Source organism: Apteryx rowi, unplaced genomic scaffold, assembly GCF_003343035.1.
Source record: "Apteryx rowi isolate R43461 unplaced genomic scaffold, aptRow1 scaffold_1056, whole genome shotgun sequence".
In the NCBI taxonomy this organism is placed as follows: Eukaryota; Metazoa; Chordata; class Aves; order Apterygiformes; family Apterygidae; genus Apteryx; species Apteryx rowi.
The window spans coordinates 21,234-38,846 of NW_020447260.1; the positions used below are offsets into that span (position 1 = coordinate 21,234).

The 17,613-nt window shown below is 40.8% G+C and overlaps 1 protein-coding gene across 1 annotated transcript in view; it reads right to left on the reverse strand.

Annotated features, from left to right (window-relative positions):
* The window catches only part of ELL (elongation factor for RNA polymerase II), a 56,465-nt gene that overhangs the window by 13,654 nt on the left and 25,198 nt on the right, over positions 1-17,613 (reverse strand). The window contains exons 2-7 of the mRNA XM_026069178.1: positions 16,793-16,840; positions 11,058-11,179; positions 10,592-10,755; positions 7,795-8,048; positions 4,550-4,674; positions 934-1,030 (exon numbers count right to left, since the gene is read on the reverse strand). Coding sequence (XP_025924963.1) covers positions 934-1,030; positions 4,550-4,674; positions 7,795-8,048; positions 10,592-10,755; positions 11,058-11,179; positions 16,793-16,840 — 810 coding nt within the window. The remainder of the gene's footprint in view (positions 1-933; positions 1,031-4,549; positions 4,675-7,794; positions 8,049-10,591; positions 10,756-11,057; positions 11,180-16,792; positions 16,841-17,613) is intronic.

Genomic DNA, 17,613 nt, shown 5'->3' on the forward strand with positions numbered 1-17,613 from the left:
TCCTAGCAAGAAATGCTAGAACGGAAAGATACTAAGACAGAAAAACAAGGACGGACTCTGCTTAACACACGGCTCCACTAGCAAATGCAGCTCCTTCATGGTTTATCATCATGGAACAACAGCTATTGCCACTAGAGAGCAATGGCACCAGCTCTCCAGTACTGGGAGTGAGAAAGGTTGCTTCCAAGAGAAAGTACTCTACTAGCCACCACAAGGACAGGCTGCACTGACAAGAAAAAGAAATCAGTTAAAAAAAATACAAATTTCAACTCATTTGCACAAATGTTTGCAAATAAAATGTTTAGTTATGAGTTTCTTCATCACCTGAAAGATGTTCAACAGCTGTCTAAGATCATATGAGAGGCCACCTGAAAAGACTGAACCTTAGGAAGGTGGCAGAAGGCTGAGTTACCCGTAAGAGGACACATCTCCAAGATATCCAGTGACAAGAAAAGGTACTTTTCACAGCCTCACGCACTGGCATCTCAACAAATCAAAGAGCAGACCAACCTGCCCCTGATCCGTCACAGCAATTAGATTGCAAAAGGTCAAGGTTTTTAATAACTCAGCTGTGTTTGGGAGCTACTTATTACTGCTTCTTTCCAGTCAATTATTGGTAACGGGTAAAACACAAGCTCACATTCGCCCAGAGGGATTATAGGTACTTTCTAAAATTTACCCCTTAAAACTAAACCTAAGAGCACATTGTCAGAGATTCTCCCCATAGTCCACCACCGAACTACATCCAGAGGAGAAACAGATCCCCAGGAAACCAAGAATTAGACCCCAACTTGGGGAAAAAAACAAAACAAAACACCCACCTATCAAACTAACAGGCCCAAACAGCAGGTGGTGATTGCAGTCTGTAGACAGGCTGAAAAGCTCAGCCTACACCTACATCCAGCAGCCACCTCCATCAAGAGGACCACCTACCTGAGGAGGAGAGCTGGAGTTCACGTTATCTTTTGGTGGACTCAGGGAAGGCGCTTCTCCTTGAAAACTGCTACTGTTCTGTGGCTGACAGAGTTTCCTGAAAAAATAGAATTTACGGTTGCTTAAATCCTGTACTTGACAAACCAATAGATGGTGTTTCAAACCCTCCCCCAGAGGAAGAAACCTGCAGAGCAAATAGCCTCCTCGTGGGCTCAAACTCTGCCTCTTTGAAGATACCATGAAAATAGCTCCTCCAGTCACTTGAAATTTCTGATCTCAGGCAAAACCTAGGAAGAAGAAAACACCACGGGACACTAACAATCACTAAAACATGGAAACTGCCTGTTTCTTTCATGCCTCCCCGTGATTTCTGCAATTCTCTTGCATGGAGGTAACACCTCAAACCAAGACTGCAGGAGTTGAGGGAGGGAGGCCTAACCATCAGATCAGGGGAGGATAACCACCGAGGGAGGAACTTCCTTTGACAGGTCCTTGACAGTTTTACCTTTTTCCCTTGACATGGTGACAAGTATTACAACAAATGAATATCTACCTTAAAAAAAGTGATCCATATATAAATTAGTAAAAACAGCCATTGAACTTTAAAACAAGGGATAGATATTCTAGCTACAGCTTCCAAACACGGCTTAATAAGCAAGACAGCCTTTAAGCTAATTTCACTTGAGTTTGTCTCACCAGATTAAAATTCACTTCATAAAAACAATTCAGAAAGCAAGCACACTCAGAAGGGTCTGAAGCTTGAAGTTCAGATGTTGAGGAGTAAGTTCTCCCACTTGTTAGCACCAGTAAAACAACATTTTACGGAAACAGCAGACCTTTCAGAAGTGAGCCCCTCTGGGACCAGGAAAAGCACGATCATAACAGGAGCTGTAACTGTACTGTTGGTCAAGTAGGACTTACATTTAGGGCTTCAAAATAATATTTTAAGTTGCATCAGGCAAAATAGTGCTACTCTGGTCCGTATTTGTGATATCTTTCAAAGAATAGAAACCTCTTGTAGTAAAAAAGTACAGTGCAATTCACTGTAATCACGTAAGTGTGTTAATTCACATTCACGCTGGGTATCTCCGCTCCCCACCCCCAAAGGGGCACTCCAGATCTCCGAGCAAAGTTTCGTAGAGCGCTAGCTTTGCCCTACTATTCTGACCTGAACCAGAGAGCCTATATATTAATCACCAGGAAAAGCTACTGTTGAATCCAGCTGCAGCTGTCAAGTTGGAAAAAAAAAAAAATCAGGGTTAAAGGTTTTAATAAACTAGCTCTGCAGTCATTTTGTGACCAGCTGTACAGTCCAAATAACCAATATCTACATTCTGCCACAAAAGACTATAATCAGCTTTAAAATACACGCTTATTTTTCAGATGTTGGAAAGATGATTTCAGAGATATCTCTGCAAGATTTTCTTTTAACTTGAACCTTTGGCCATACTGCAGCAACATTTAGATGCCTGCAGTTTGACTGCCATTCTGGCTTAAGTTGCTGCTTTGTTTAATTTTATTTGGAGCAATCTCAATAGCAATAGATCGACTCAAGAACAGCACTCAGTGACTGCAAGAACAGGAAGGGGAACAGTGATATTCCATAAACACCATAGTGAAGTGGCTGTACTACCACATCTCCTAACTGCTGAGCAATTCTACCACATCTCCTCACATGTTAATTATAGATTAAAGAAAAAAATTGCAGTGAATAAAAGCTAGCTACTTTCAATTCAGTAGCTCTTGTAACAGTGGAAAAACACTTCAGAACAATGGTGAAAGAAGGCAGGGGAAAAAAAAAAAGCAACAGGAGGAAAAATGAGTTAGGCCAAGCCAACATTAGTACGTTAGAAATAGTTTTAAGATTTTAAGATGTGTTAATTATTGCAACCGTTGAACCATCAAGCGGCAACTGGACCTGAAAACCAAGAGGACGTTTAACAATTGTGTGGATCTAGGCAACCACGCAGACTACCACAGCAAACTACGTAAAGTTCAACGTCTGGTGCCTGTGCCCTTTTTGTGAGTGTTTTTCTACCGTCTTCAACCCTACATGTTTTTTCCATTTTGTAGCCTCATTACCTGCATTGGCTGAGCGGGTCTTTGTTTGTACAGTTGAATACATCCTTTCCAAGGTCTATTTTTAGACCTGCAGCATAACTGAATGCCACAATTCTAGAAAAAGCAGTAAACATTGCTTTCTACAGGGAGAAACTAGCTTTTCTGAAAGCCATAAAGATTGCATGGCACTTGTATTTTGCCGTTTAATTATAATTCAAGATCAAGGTTATATAAATTAGTCACAACAGTTTGATTTTTCTTTAGCACGGCAAAACACCAAGTGTAAAACCTTGCTGGTTTAAAAGTCTCATCTTCAAGCCAACTCTGCTTTCAAATCATGGAAACTGTTCAAACAGAACGTGCTCCACTTAATATTAACCAAAAGCACAAAAGGCACCAAAAGCCTCAAAAAAGAAGTCAAGTAACATCACTACCTGCATTACAAAATCTAGTCAATACGAACACACTGAAAATCCAGACAGGGAACTATAAGGACCCAGAGCAGAATTCCCTTTTAGAAATCCAGGCGATGTTCTCTTTCTCTTCTGCCTGCCAGCCAAAAGCTTCCAATCCTGGAGGCTTCACGTAAGTAAAGATATCTCTAGAGGGAAAAATCCTTAACAAGCGGTGAGACAAAGCTATCATCTGAACTGCCTCTGTTAAAAGCTATTTTCAGGAAGGAACATATGAACAGGTAGGGTGTGCATTTAAGAGTACTCTTGGACAGTGCAGATTACACTTTATGGGCAGAAGGACAACCATTACCATGTTTCAGGGAACTTCTCTCTACAGAACGAAACTGCGCTGTGCTTTTTCAACTGCATTGCATCCCTTACTACAACCAAATCTCAGTCTTGCAGGGTATCTGACTCTGTGATACCTAATAGAACTTGCAACATAGAGAAGATGAACATAAAAAAATATAGGAAAAATATAGGGGGGAAAAAAGGACATCCAAATAACAGAATTTACAGAAATTAAGTGGCAAAGTCTCCAAAACAAACAGCTCAAAAAGAATAGGAGCATCCACGTAAGCAGAACACAGAAGGAGCTAAGCAAGACAGCTAGGGAACATGGCAGCTGGGGACATGACTGCAGAGTCATTTTTCTCTTGCTGCCTTGAAAAAACAAGTTGGTCTGCACAGGAAGTCATGTACAAGAAGATATGGAAAAAGGAAAGGAGAGTTTCAATGAAGAGTGGAACTGGATACATTTGCCTTAATCCATTCCTCTTCCAGGATTCTAAACCACTATTAGCTTTTAATAGTAGCATTTTTTCCCCATCCACATTTTTGTGTAGCTTTTATTATAATGTATTAAATCTGCTGCAACTAGCAATTTAAGAACGTATGAAGACTGAAGGCTGCATCCTCTTTGATATTCCAAAATTCAGTCACTTTCTACACTTGCCTGGATGATAACCAGACTTTATGATTAAAATAAAATAATTCAAACTTACCATAGCACTACTGACTTCAGCTACCCTGATTTACAGCAACTGACCTGGCCCAGTATTCTCAAGCTCTAAATGATACTACAGAGATGGAATAATTACCGAACAAGTATCCTCTTTAGCAATTGCTGATCTCCTTCAGAGTAGCCAGGCCAATCCTTCTGCACTTCTTTGTATACAGAGTCTTTCAGCGTGAAAGTGCTGTCCTTGGCACTCAAATTTGCCACCTGAAACAAAAATAATTTGCAAAACCTGTCAGGATGCAACTTTCACACTTTTTCTAAAAACTATCTAAGATGTAGGCAAAGTTTCAGCAGACTTAGTTGTAGTTAGTGGTGTCAGTGAACAAGTAGATACTAAATGATTTATTTCCAAAATATTTATAAAACTGTGCCTTTCCCTTTGTCTTACTTGTCAGTATATATAATTTAACATTAATTTCCAAAGCATATGCAAATTTACTGAGAAGCAGGTCATATTTAAAGAGATTATTCAGCACAGATACGTAGTTTGGAATGGTACAACATGAGTTTATGGAAATACATGGCAATTAACCCTACTGGGAACAGGCAGCCCACTTAGCAAGACTGCCCAATAGCTAAAATGGTGCAGTTTATCAGCTGGCAGAGGAACCCTTCTGGTGATAGCTTAGTTAACAACTGCCAGATGATAATTTCTCATTAACAAGTAAAACAGGATAGAGAAAGCTACTTTCTTGAGAAGCAGCAAAGAGAACGCCTTGTAAATATAACGCATTAGGGGGCTTGCAGATTATGTTACAGAGTTAAGTGCATTAGGATCCCCTGCTTGATTTTATGGAGGAGAACTTTTTTGGAGGACTACTTCAGGGAAAGAACAACAAAACTTGTGCTCACCATCTTATAACCCAGGGTTTTACAATTAAATCATTGCACCTAAATCATGTGCTGCAGTTAGTTCAGCACAGATGCGTGAGCAGCTTTTCTACACTTTATCCAATTCTATCATGTGTAGTTTCCCCATAAAACTCAGAACGGTGCCTACGTGGAAACATTGCTGGAACCAGCAGAACTGTATTAGAATGGAAACAACTTGTTAGGAGTTATCCCACTTTAATCAGTATTTCCACAGCTTGACTGAAATTTTAACCTCTTGCTGCAGGTTACACATGAAAAGTACAATGTTAAAACAAAAGCTCTGCTGTATCTAATAATTAAACTTTCACAAATATTGGGCTGCCTCAGTCAACCCTTATTAGGTGATTGCAGAGTACTCTAAGTCCGGAAGGAACCACAGGGCTTTGACGAAACAAAGCACTGGAACTGGAGGCACAAATGCCAAATGCTATGCCCACAGCCAAGCGGACCTACTGGAAAAGCCAAGAACGGAGCCTCAAATTCACAGTTTCAGCCCCTCAGTTTGACCACTATATTACACTTGAAACTGGAAGATGCTTTTATTCAGTCAGTGGAGATACTGCTTATCTGTTTAAGGATTAATGTTCTTCCATTGCTCATTCCACTCAGGAGATGGTTGCGTTTATGAATTTATGTTATCCACACAGCTAGAAGATATCCTCAGAAAAGCAAGTGAAGGAGTGGAAAAATCTTGAACTAACTGAAGGTGCTGTTAATTCTTCTGCTTTTGCTTTATGGAGCATTTCACCTAATATTATAAATCTATAAATTTGAAAGCAAAAAGCTCAAGAAGTAAATACAACAAAGCACTCCCGATAAGCAAAAAATAAAAAGCACAGTTATCAGTTTACATGACGAACACTTTGTTTTTCCTTTCAGTTCTGTCAGCTTTCCAAAATCCTGAGCCAAAACACAAGAAGAATTTGAGCTGTGTTTTACATTTAGATATCCCAGTAAACATGCCCAAGAGACGAAAGCAAAGCCAGGTTCTATTTCAAAAACTCTGAGAATCTCCCCTATTACTGCCCGCATAGCTTCTCCCTGCTGCAGCGATGCTGCCTGTTCTTTGGCGGGAGACACGCTGCTCGGCGAGCAATATAACCTAGGCGGAACAACTCCAATTTTCTCCGCACAGAGGCCGAGAGCTGCTACCTCCTTGTTTTGCTGGTGTGGAACTCTGCAAGCTCCACCCTAGGCCTCCCAAAAATAGAAACCTTGCAAAATGAGGCAAAAAGGCCAGCAGGAACACAGAGTCCTACGAGAGATGCAAGAGCACAATGAAACCCACACCTAGATGTATTTAGACATGTAGCTTTAATGCAGCCTGTAATTTTTAGCTTATCTGTGTCTGCTTGTGGATGGGAGCCCTGGTAGTGCTGAAAGGAGATAAGTTTACAAGCAATATATTTACAGCCAAATCAGCATCTACCCCAATCCAGCTGACACTGTAGACACTACCAAACACACCAACAGGCTGCCGGGGGTTTGTGACAGCACCAATAAGAGATGATTACCAGAAACAGTATTTCTAGTATTAGACATATTTATAGTATTCAAAAAGTGCTCAGAAGAATTCTAGCATTGCTGGAAAATTAAGGCAACAGAGCTAGAGGATTAATATCCAGGCAAAGAGCAAGTAATGCCAGCAATAACTCCGTTTTCAATATGATCTGGCCTGTGCCCTTGGACAAACTAAATCCTCATTCTTTTCAGCTAGAGAAAGGAATAAAAAAAGAATTCCAATATAAAAAGAGGACAGCTGCAGCATTTAAATAAACATCCATGATGTGTTTCGTACTGTGAAAGCAATAAAGGTATTTTCTGCAATTCCTGAAATGGCACCTTCAACATGACTCGAAGTGTAAAGTACTGATTTAACTAGGAGACAGCTTTCATTCTCGACATACAAATAATATGTTTAGCAAGGAGCTGCATGATCTTCACACCTAACCAGTAACATTTCTAAGCAGGAAAGGCATGGGTTTGAACAGTACAAAGATGATATAAAAGAGAGGAGAGGGATGCATTTTCCCTTCACATGGGAAACATTACATGTATCAATACATATAGCATGTTTCTTTATGTCCATGTTAATAAAAATACAAAAGATTTATAGGTTATAATAATTCAAACAGTTCTCAGATTCTCTCTGTTAGGCACTCTCCTCACAAACAACCCAAAGCGTTTCTCTTGGGCGACTGTTCTGGTGAACTGAAATCATACAGCTTAGTTACACGCACCTAAGATGAGCTGTATATATGACACGGAGAGGCTTCCACTGTCTCTTAAAAAAATAGTACCATGGATTGTAAACTTGTTTGACATGGCCTTTAAAGAAAAAATAAGCTGCAGCTTTGATATACACAGGTTACTTTCAGGCTAATAAGAAACTTACTACTATTCCGAGAAGACATTTCCTTTTACCTAAACTGTTGCCTTCAGAGTACAAACCTGTTGCAGAAGGTTGTCCAGCAAATCCTTGTCCTGCTGAGAAAGTCCATCCTTCTGCAATCTGAGAATAAGTTCAGGTTTCTTATAAGGCTTTAGTGCCAGTAAGTGCACAACCCTATCTTTGAAGGGTCTCTGAGAAATCGCACTATTGCCTCTCTTTATTGCACTGGCAAGGTTGACTGGCGTTGGGCGCTTCCTGGAGGGAACAGCATCGGAAGCTCCTGGTGCAGGTTTACGCACCTGAACCTTTTTGCCTAAAATGAGATGAGAATAGTGAACTGCAGCAGTCACCTTGCAAAGGCCAGTGGTTTGTCAACATGTATATGGAGTTCATTACAGACAATCTGAAGTGCTAAAAGATGACAATGAAAGACGAACACAACCAGCATATCCCATCTGTTCCAATACTCTGCTGGAGCAAGTATCCATCCCATGAATTTTACGATTCTTGACAAGCTTGTAACTAGTAAACAGCAACACCAAGCACTGCGAACCTGAGTATTATTGGCTACAAGCTTACATAAAGCTCTCTTTGTTTGCTCGCTTTCCATTCATCACAAGTGCATGTATCCCCATGGTTAATCTAACCATTTTTTTCTCCCTATGAGAAGAAAATTCTGCATTATTATGCAGAAGAGTTGAAATATGGAGTGGAAGGATCAGAACCAGTCAATGAGCAGCTCCCTGCTGCTGAGCTCAGCAAAAACGCTACTCCGCAGATGTTTCTGCTTTTGGAACAATAGGAACTTTATGGGGCTGGTCCACCTCCCTTCCCCCACCCAGCCAACACAAGAACGTGAAGGGGGTCTAGCCCTGATACATTAATCTATTCATTAGTGTGCTGGCTATTCTAATAGAATAACCCCTTCTGCACTGCAGTAGTAGCTGCTTCATCCTGCAATTATATTTACATACACTTGAGAATGTAACCAACTGTCTTAAAACTCCGTATCAAGCCCTCAGAGCCAGCTTCCTCAACTCCATCCCAAATGCCATTCTCCTTTTCTTACTGCCTTATTCGAGAACTCATTCCTATTACTATTAAAAAAGAAAAAGAAACAACCCCCCCCCCCAACTTTAACTAGAATCCTGAAAGTCCCACATCACTTACTAAAGCACAAATCAAAGAATGTGACCTCTTTCTGTACTCAAAACAGTAAAAAAAAGCCAGGTCCCTACTACCAACTGCAAAGACGAAAACAGCAGATCAAAAAAAATGTTTATAGGTGCCAAGATCTAAAACACGGAGATGAAACTAACAGTCACTTCAGTCCATCTAAGTGACCTTCACCAGGACAAAAAAAGTCCAGCATTTACTGCAAGAATTTTTGGAGTTTTGTTTCAGTATGGCAATTCTCCACTGTTAGGAAGCAATGTTTTCAACTGAGTCATCTAAAGATACTGATGATGGTCTGCAATGTTTATTTTACTGAAACGTAGGTTGCATAACTAAGGCCCCATTTCCTAGGTTCCTATTACACGCTAGCTTGATGCAAGGAAGCACGACCCTTCACTGTCAGGGCTGAGGTAAGACAAGAGGGAGAGAAACAATTCACTCATTAAACATGCCAAAATTCAGAGGTTCACTGGACTTTGTTTCCAGAAACAGGACAAGAAAAGATTCATAAGCTTTCTAGAGCTCCCTTAACTCTTGCCAGGTCATGAACAGCAAAAAAATATTGTGACATTTCCACTTACGGCTGGAGGCAAAATGTGCAGTGATAGGAACAGAGGAAACTAAGTGCTTTTTACGTGGTTGTACCTCCATTTCAGAGTGGTAAACATTTAAGTAAGGGTATCTCAAAATCAAAGTTTTGTTGTATCTTTCTGGGAAGCAATTTGCTCCAAGAATCTTCTCTCTCTCTCTCCTCTCATAAGCCTAACAACTCCATCCACTTACTGTAATGTTCTCAAATATGAGCTAAACAAAATAATCTTCTAGTCTACAGGAAATCAATGCATTTCCTTCCTGATTACTATCTTATTTCTCAGCTTTGAGCACTTGGTTGATAAAACAATGAGTCAGGGTCAGTTCTACATTTTGCAACTCGCCCTTCTCATCACAGACATCCTCCAAGCAGAAACTGGCTACCAGACCACATTGGCTGCGTAAAAAACAGCTGGCTCAAAAAATGAAATGCTGCTTTCTGGTGAATGTTAATGTCTCAGTCTGTGACCAGAGCAAGGTAAGCAGGGACCTGAGCCCAGTACTAGGTCTTTACAGGCTCCTCCTGGAGCCCACTGGTATTTATCACATCTTTGTTTCCTCTGCAAAAAGATTTCTCCCCTCGTTGCCGCACTGAGACGGTATCTTGAAGGCTGCAGTCGGAAGCACTACTTTAACCCCTTTGCCGATTAACACGGGGCACTGCTACCTGCATTCTAGATGCTGCATGCAATAGCCTCAGGGGCAGGCACACATCAGATGTGTGACAACAGCGGTGGTACGTTTTAGCTGACCTAGCTAGGAGCACAGGCACTTCTGATGCATCAGCAGTACACGCTCAGCGTCACCAGATGACAAATATGAACTATGCCAGATAATTAGCAGACCGTACACAGACGATCCTCAGAGGCCACACAAACACCACCACACAAGTTCTAGAGCAAAGCTGTAAGCCATAAAGAAGTCTCGATACAAGGAAACTAGCACCATAATTACCAGACATCCATAAAGAACTACCAGATACCTGTTACACACTTCCACAGTCAAGCTGTTCACAGCAAGACAAACACAAGCATTTGACTTAACAAGAAGGTAGTGGAACAGGTCCCCCCAAATCAAGTTGCTGCTTACCTACATATCTCCCCCCAGGTTTAATGACTATAGCACTCCGGCTGCGAGTTTCCTCCTCTGCTTGTGCCATGCTTTGCCTTGCCTTCTGGTAGGAATCATCAGTAGCGCACACGGTGATTTTATCCTGTATGCTTCCAAGACAATCCAGATGGATATTGCCATTGCTGTAAAAAAACACAATGGAAAAGATGCTCCCATCACCGTAAACGGGTACACTTCCATTGCTGGTGAATAACTGAGATTGTATTATCTAAATAAGAGGACGAGACAGAAAGAAGCTGGGACAGGTAAACAGATTCTTCTGCAAATGCCTCCTTAGCCAAATATGCATACATCTATACACGCAAAGAGATTAGCAAGACTCTAAAAGAAAGAACATGCTTTAAATTTTGTTCAAGTTTGTGAGTGAAGATCCTACAGAAAATGAAGTAAAATGACAGCTATGTTTCTTTTGATTACCACTCACCTAGACACGTACTGCTGGATACAGTCAAAACTCCCTTGGGGGCTGTCCTTGCCAATATTTGAAAGATAAAACGTGAAAGTCCGCACTTCTGCGGGGCGATCAGGCCTCGGAATTGCGATGTGCTGTTTGGAAGGAGAAAAAATATCAGTCACTTGGGCAGCCTGCGCTAACACGAGCTGAACTGTTCGGCAGCCACTAAGCTTTTGGCCATTTTAGAACTGGCTACAAATAAAGTACATGGACTACTGCAGAGGAGACTATGAAGGGCAAGCTGGTAAGAAACTGCAAGAAGGATATGAGTTAACAAAACGATATGCTGTAGCAATAAAACGTTAAGGTAAGAGACATAGACAAAGATGTAAAGATCAGTTAAAAAAGAAAAGGCAGCTGCATCTGTTTCAGGACAGAGGCATGAACCGGTGGCTTGCTGCCTTTCAAAGCAGAGCCCACGATAATCTTGTTCTAGGAGTCTGACCCAACTCTGTGTTGATTCAGGCTCAGAACAGACCTGCTACCACTGCTTATGTTCAATTTGAAGTACTTGAGACTTGTTTCTTTAAAATTAGTGATCCAGCACTAAACACAGCCCAGCCCAGGTCACTAGGTAGCACGCTTATTCTTTTTTAAGAGATTATAATTCCATAAAGAGATTTCATGGCTCACAGTGGAGTGTGATGTTGATGCTAAATTAAATATTTAATCAAGCATGAAGTGTGTTCTGCAGACAACTCTACAGAGATCTGCCTTGTTTCTTCCTCCCAGCCATTCATTTTTAAAAGTGAGAACTGCTTTCCCTCCATGTTTAAGGTTCAATATAAATTGAGGCATCTGAGCTCTACCATCACATCAATTTTTGATGATTAAGATGGCTTCCAGAAAATGAGACAGGGGGAATGGCGGTTTCAACTTATTTTAGGCTACACTCTACCACACACATTCATATTTGCCTGGATTGCCACATATGTGCACAAAATGCATATGTCTAGCAAACCAAGTCATGGCATCCCCATAGGACTACACTCCTCAGAAGATGCTCGCTAGCACAAAAGGGGTTTTAGGTGGTTTCCCTTTGACCTTGGACATCTACAGCAGCCTCAAAACCCAGCACATCTGTGCTGCACTGCTAAAGCGAATGTTCTCCGGAGTGGAAGACATGCTTTGGGGACCTGGGCCGAGCTGAACTAATGGCACATTTTCTATTTGCTCTCTCTTCGTAAAGAGCAGTTACCCTCCAGCTAATCTTCGCCTAGTCCTTAAAACACACTTTCTTTATTTCCAAGCAGCAAGCAAAGAAACCCCAACTTTAGTCGTGTTTTATACGGAAGGACAAGGTATCTCCCCTGTCGAGTCCCAGTATCCAAATCTAAAAACACACCGAGCTGATTCGGTGGCGCTGCAGACGCCGAGGCGGCCGTGCCGGCCCTCCAGCCCCAGCACGGGCGAGCGTCCCGACCGCCGAGCCCTATCTCCCCTGCCAGATGCGCGGGGCGGCCTTGAGCTCCTAATCTGCCTGAACGCCCTCTTCCCCCACCCATAGAGAAGGAATAAAACGCTCTTCTCCTTTACAAGCAAGCTGAGAATATGCACAAATTCAGAGTTATGTAAACAGCAGATTCTGGGTGTTTTATAGTCGGCACCGTCCACCTACTGGTTAATGCCCTAGGAACAGGGCAAGCAGCTAAGCAGATCTCTTAGACCTTGCTTTTCTCCATCAGGGCTTGACACTAGAATTGTGCTGCATATGCAACAGGTTTGCCCAATAAAACCTCTAAGATGTAACCAAACCATAAATTCACATACTAAAATAACTTACTGCTGGATCCTGATTTACTGCTGTTAAAAATGGCTGCTACAAGAGTCCTGAACTTTGGCATTTTTTACGATTTCTGTACCTTATATAGGCAGCTTCTTCAAAGGACATAAAATGAGAAGTGACAGAGTCACATTAACGTTAAACTTGGCTTGTTTCAGTACTGAAAAGTGTAGCATATGCAAAATGGCCGTTATCTAGGAATTATTTTTAGCTGAAACAGAAGGTTTCTTAAGCCACCAAATCAACATGGTAACTGCTTTAAGGGAGCCCGATTTTGGTGCTGAGCATTATACCACTAACTACAGACACTTAAAAATAGCTCAGTACAGATGTGACTTTGCTTTTTCTTTCAAGTAATATTCATCTGCGTACAGCTCATTTTGAATGGTAACTTCACCTTCTATTAATACCAACAAAAGTTCATGCCAAGAAACAAGGGAAAATATAGTATTTTCCAATCACATTTTGTTAAAATGTTTTTTTTATTCCTAACAGTCATATTTAAGAAATCTGCATGAACATGCCTGTATTTGGAACCTGTTTTTTTTTTTCTTCTAATTCAGCTCTTCCCCTCCCACCCCTAATCTCAGCTCTTTTTTTGAGTAAGCACCTGCAAATTTGACCCAACCTAATCTCCAATTCAGTACATGCTTTTACCAAAATAGAAACATCTTCTGTCTTTCTTGTAAAGTTATGCACTGCATCAACTGCCACCATTTATAACAGCTTGGTACTAAAGCTCTTGAATTCTAATTTGCATGCATCTCGAAACAAGCAAAATGCTCACGACTCCATATAAATTTACAAAACCAAAGAAAAACTGGCTGGGGATGAAAAAGTGCAACAAACAGATGTCGCTCTTAAGGAAAATCCCAATAGTCGCATCTTTGTATTGCCATGCATCTCTCAAAGCAGAGAGACACTCCACCAGTGTGACCTACCTACTACTACCAAAATTCTGATTATTACACAGATGTACGCTGAAAAAGTAAGGAACATAAACAGCATTGGTATAAAGAAATGCATTTTAAGGCAAAGATCATTTACAGCTTAAACACTCTCATGAGATTCAATCCAGGATCTATTCAGACGCTTTTGCCTTCTGACGTCTTAAGTTGTCATTGAAACAGTTGGTACATTGTGGGCTAAAGCCGCCCATACCCTGCTTTCAGCACCTGGCCGGCAGACCTGCCGTCCCGCCCGACCCTGCGTTCGGTTCCTAGCCGATTCCCTCCCCTGTTTAATTAAAGATGAAAGTTGCTCTCTGTGTATTCAAGCGCTGAGAGTCTCCTTGACAGAGTTCATTACACTGCAGCACTGGGAACAGCTAAGGAAGACATGGACACAGTGATTAAAACCCACCGTAGATAACGAGATTCAACAAGTGAGGAGGCTTCTAAAGAATGAGAGGAAGCAGCAGGGAGAGGGATATTTACACAGAAGGAAAGGTCACACTATTAGAATCTTGTGTCACTGGACACTACTTTAAATCGCACTCTGACATTTGTGCTAGACAAAACCTATGACCCTCAAAATTTATACAGAAGTTGTCTCCATAGCAACATTTATTAGGAAGTAAAATATGAAGGCAAAGGGGGGAACTGAGACAGTGGGAAAAAGTGTATTCCAAAAATAAACAGCTAAACAAAAAAGTTTTAATGGGATCATCTGAATTTGAGAGCTTGCTCAATTACTGTATTTAGCTTTATCTTTTCAGTCTAAATTACAGAACGCGCTCTAGAAAGTATTTACAGCCCTGCTGTTAATTCCTTAAAGCAAGGCTCAATCTTGACATATATGAGTACTACACTTAAAAACAGATGGTTACACAGCTGCCAGCTTCTTGTCATACCCAGTAAAAATAATACTAAAAGGACAAAGAGCTCTTTCTATCTGCCCCAATTGAACTGGTTCTCGCTCTCTTCAAAGCTCTACCTTTGGCCTTTACTCGACAGTGCAATTAATTAAACAGCCGAAAACAAGGCAAGCAGAGGTCAGCTCTGTGCTGCCAACATCCTCCTTCCACCCACAACGCCTCGGCGCTGCTCACACTCTGCAGGTCTCCACGTTTCCCTCTTTACACGGCAACATCAGATGCAAGCACACCGCTTAACTCCTCTTTCATTCAACCCAGGCATTAATTGCATATGACTGACGGCCCTTTCACCAAAAGATTGCTTTCTGGAAGTTAAGGCCACAAATATAATTAAGTGCATCAGTTTAGACTGATCTTTTTATAAGCAACTGCACTGTTTTAAAGTGGGTTTTGCCAAACCTGAAAATGCTCAAGTCCCAAGAATTGCTCCCAGCTTGGCAGGTAACACCACATCCACGGCAAAGCCATTACACAAAAGAGCGCAGTAGCCGAGGGCAGTGGAGTGTTTTAAGTTGTTCTGATTAATTTTGCAACTGTTTATATTTCCTCGGAGGAGGAAGATAAAGTAAAAGAAGAGGCATTTCTAGAGCTTCAGCACATTTACAGGAGAAGTTAGATTTAGATCCTTACAAAGTGCACTGCAAAGGGGAAGGAAAATGGGTGCAATCTTTTTAGCTTTTTTCTTACAGGCAAAGCTGTCAGCTCATCTAGTAACAACAAATCAGGCATCCTTAAAAGTTCTGGTTTTCATTCGCTTATAATTTCGCCAAACTTTAGTTGCAGATTTTTATCTAAGCTTTCATACCAAGCTTTCTGGGAAGCTTAATTCTAAACAAAGAAAAAAAACCCTGGAAATTGCTCCTTTCTTTATCTCCCAGGACAAAAAGGTTTGTATTTTTCTTCTGAATTTCAATAACAATGTCTTTCCTGCTATGTTTTGTTAGAGTACGATGGAACTAGTGAGACTAATATCACAAGGTAAAACATGGGCAAGAAGATATGTGCTAGACTTTAACACATACTTAATTCAAGCATTTCTGAAAGCTTTATTGTGCTGCCACAAAAAACTAAAAAATTTACAACTGAGTTCAGATTCTTGACTGAGTTTTAAAGTAGCTGCTCATTTTGTTACCTTCCTTCCTATTCCTAAGCATCCCAGCACACGACATTTAAGATGACTCAATTCTCACACATGCGATTCAACAAAAGAGCACATCAACAAGCAGCACATTTATATTGAACTGAACATGAAATTATATTCCCCTTTCTTATGCAGAGCACCAAAGTTAACACACACCTTCTTGTATTTAAAAGATATATAAATGACATTTTTAAAGTTCACTGAAGTGTTACATTACTTTAACAGAAAAACTAGCAATTAAATCTCTACATTGTCAGAAACTGGAATGACAGTCTCAAACTTCTATAAATACCTCGGAGGAGTTCAGTCATCAGAACAGAAGTTAAAGAAATAAGACTCCTAAATAGAAAAAGATTTTTGATACTCACAGAAGCTGCACAGTCATTTAAAAGTGCATGTTAAATAAAGCTTCAGTACATTCGTAACACCCTCCGAACACTACTTGTAAATAATCTGCATCCATAACAAAGTCTTGCACCAAGTTTACCAGGCTTGGCAAGGTGTTTCTGCAGGACACAAGCAAGGTTTCTGTGGATTGCTGCACTCAGGACAGTATTACCATCATTACGCTTTCGGCTTCCTTGTTCTGCTCAACAGCACGGCCTTATAAAATTAGGTTTCACCACTTGCATCACTTTGCACAGCTAGGGATTTAGCAATGTTAGAAAATTAAGGGGGAAAAAAGTTCTTAGAGAGACAATCCATGCGATCAATGAGCAAACGCTCTTTCCTGAGCAAACGCTCTTTCCTGGACCACACACGAATTTCACACCTCTCTCTTTCAGAAATCATAGCATCACTCTGAACTAGAATGGGACAGACATTCAAAACAAATACTTTACTCAGATTAACTGTACGAGCAAGCCAGTAAAGAGCTTCCCAAGGCAACTCATACACAAACTTACCCCTTGGCTTCCTTGAAACTGGATTACTGGTTTTGATGTCACAGCATCCTACAAAAACAAGAAAGATAGATTACCTTAAAAGCTCCAACATTCACTGCCAAAAAAAACTCAGCTTGATTTTTCACCAATACTTTTTCCTCTTTATTTTAAGGGAGAAGTTTCTAGGAAATATGCAGAAGTCTAAGTCAGGAAAACACAAAACCTCCTGAAACAGTGATTTGTACCTAAAAAGGGATAAAACTATTGTTTTACTACTGGTTACACTAATCACTCTTTAAAAAAGGGGAAAAAAAATCCACCCACACTTCAGGGGGAGGAAAAAGCAGCAGACCATCTCAGTATCAGCTCAGTTTCAGTTCCTTCCCGACCCCTAAGCCACGTTTCCAGCACACAATACGTAAGCACTGAAGATAGCTGACGTAACTTAAGAGTTAAACAGTGGATGTTTGAGGGAAAATTTTATTACAATTCTGGGTCTGAGCAGGCACTAAGCAAATTTTTTTTTCCAACAGAAACCTGGCAATTCACTGGAAAAGCAAACTGCAACTTCATTGCAAAACACTGTTTTCACATCGCCCATTTCAAGAATCAGTCTTTTCCTTTATACTCATTTGCTTACATTTTGGGAAGTTGCACTACTGTTAAGTTTAAATCACTCTGCTCAGGACAGAAACACAACTGAATTCAATTAGTCAGTCTTTTTGCCAAAAGACTAAAGCCTAGTCTTTAGCACAGCTTTGCTAGGATTCTGCAATGATCACGAAGGCTTTCAATTCAAACTCGTGTTTGAGATTTCAACTCTAGGGAAAGAGAACTTATGA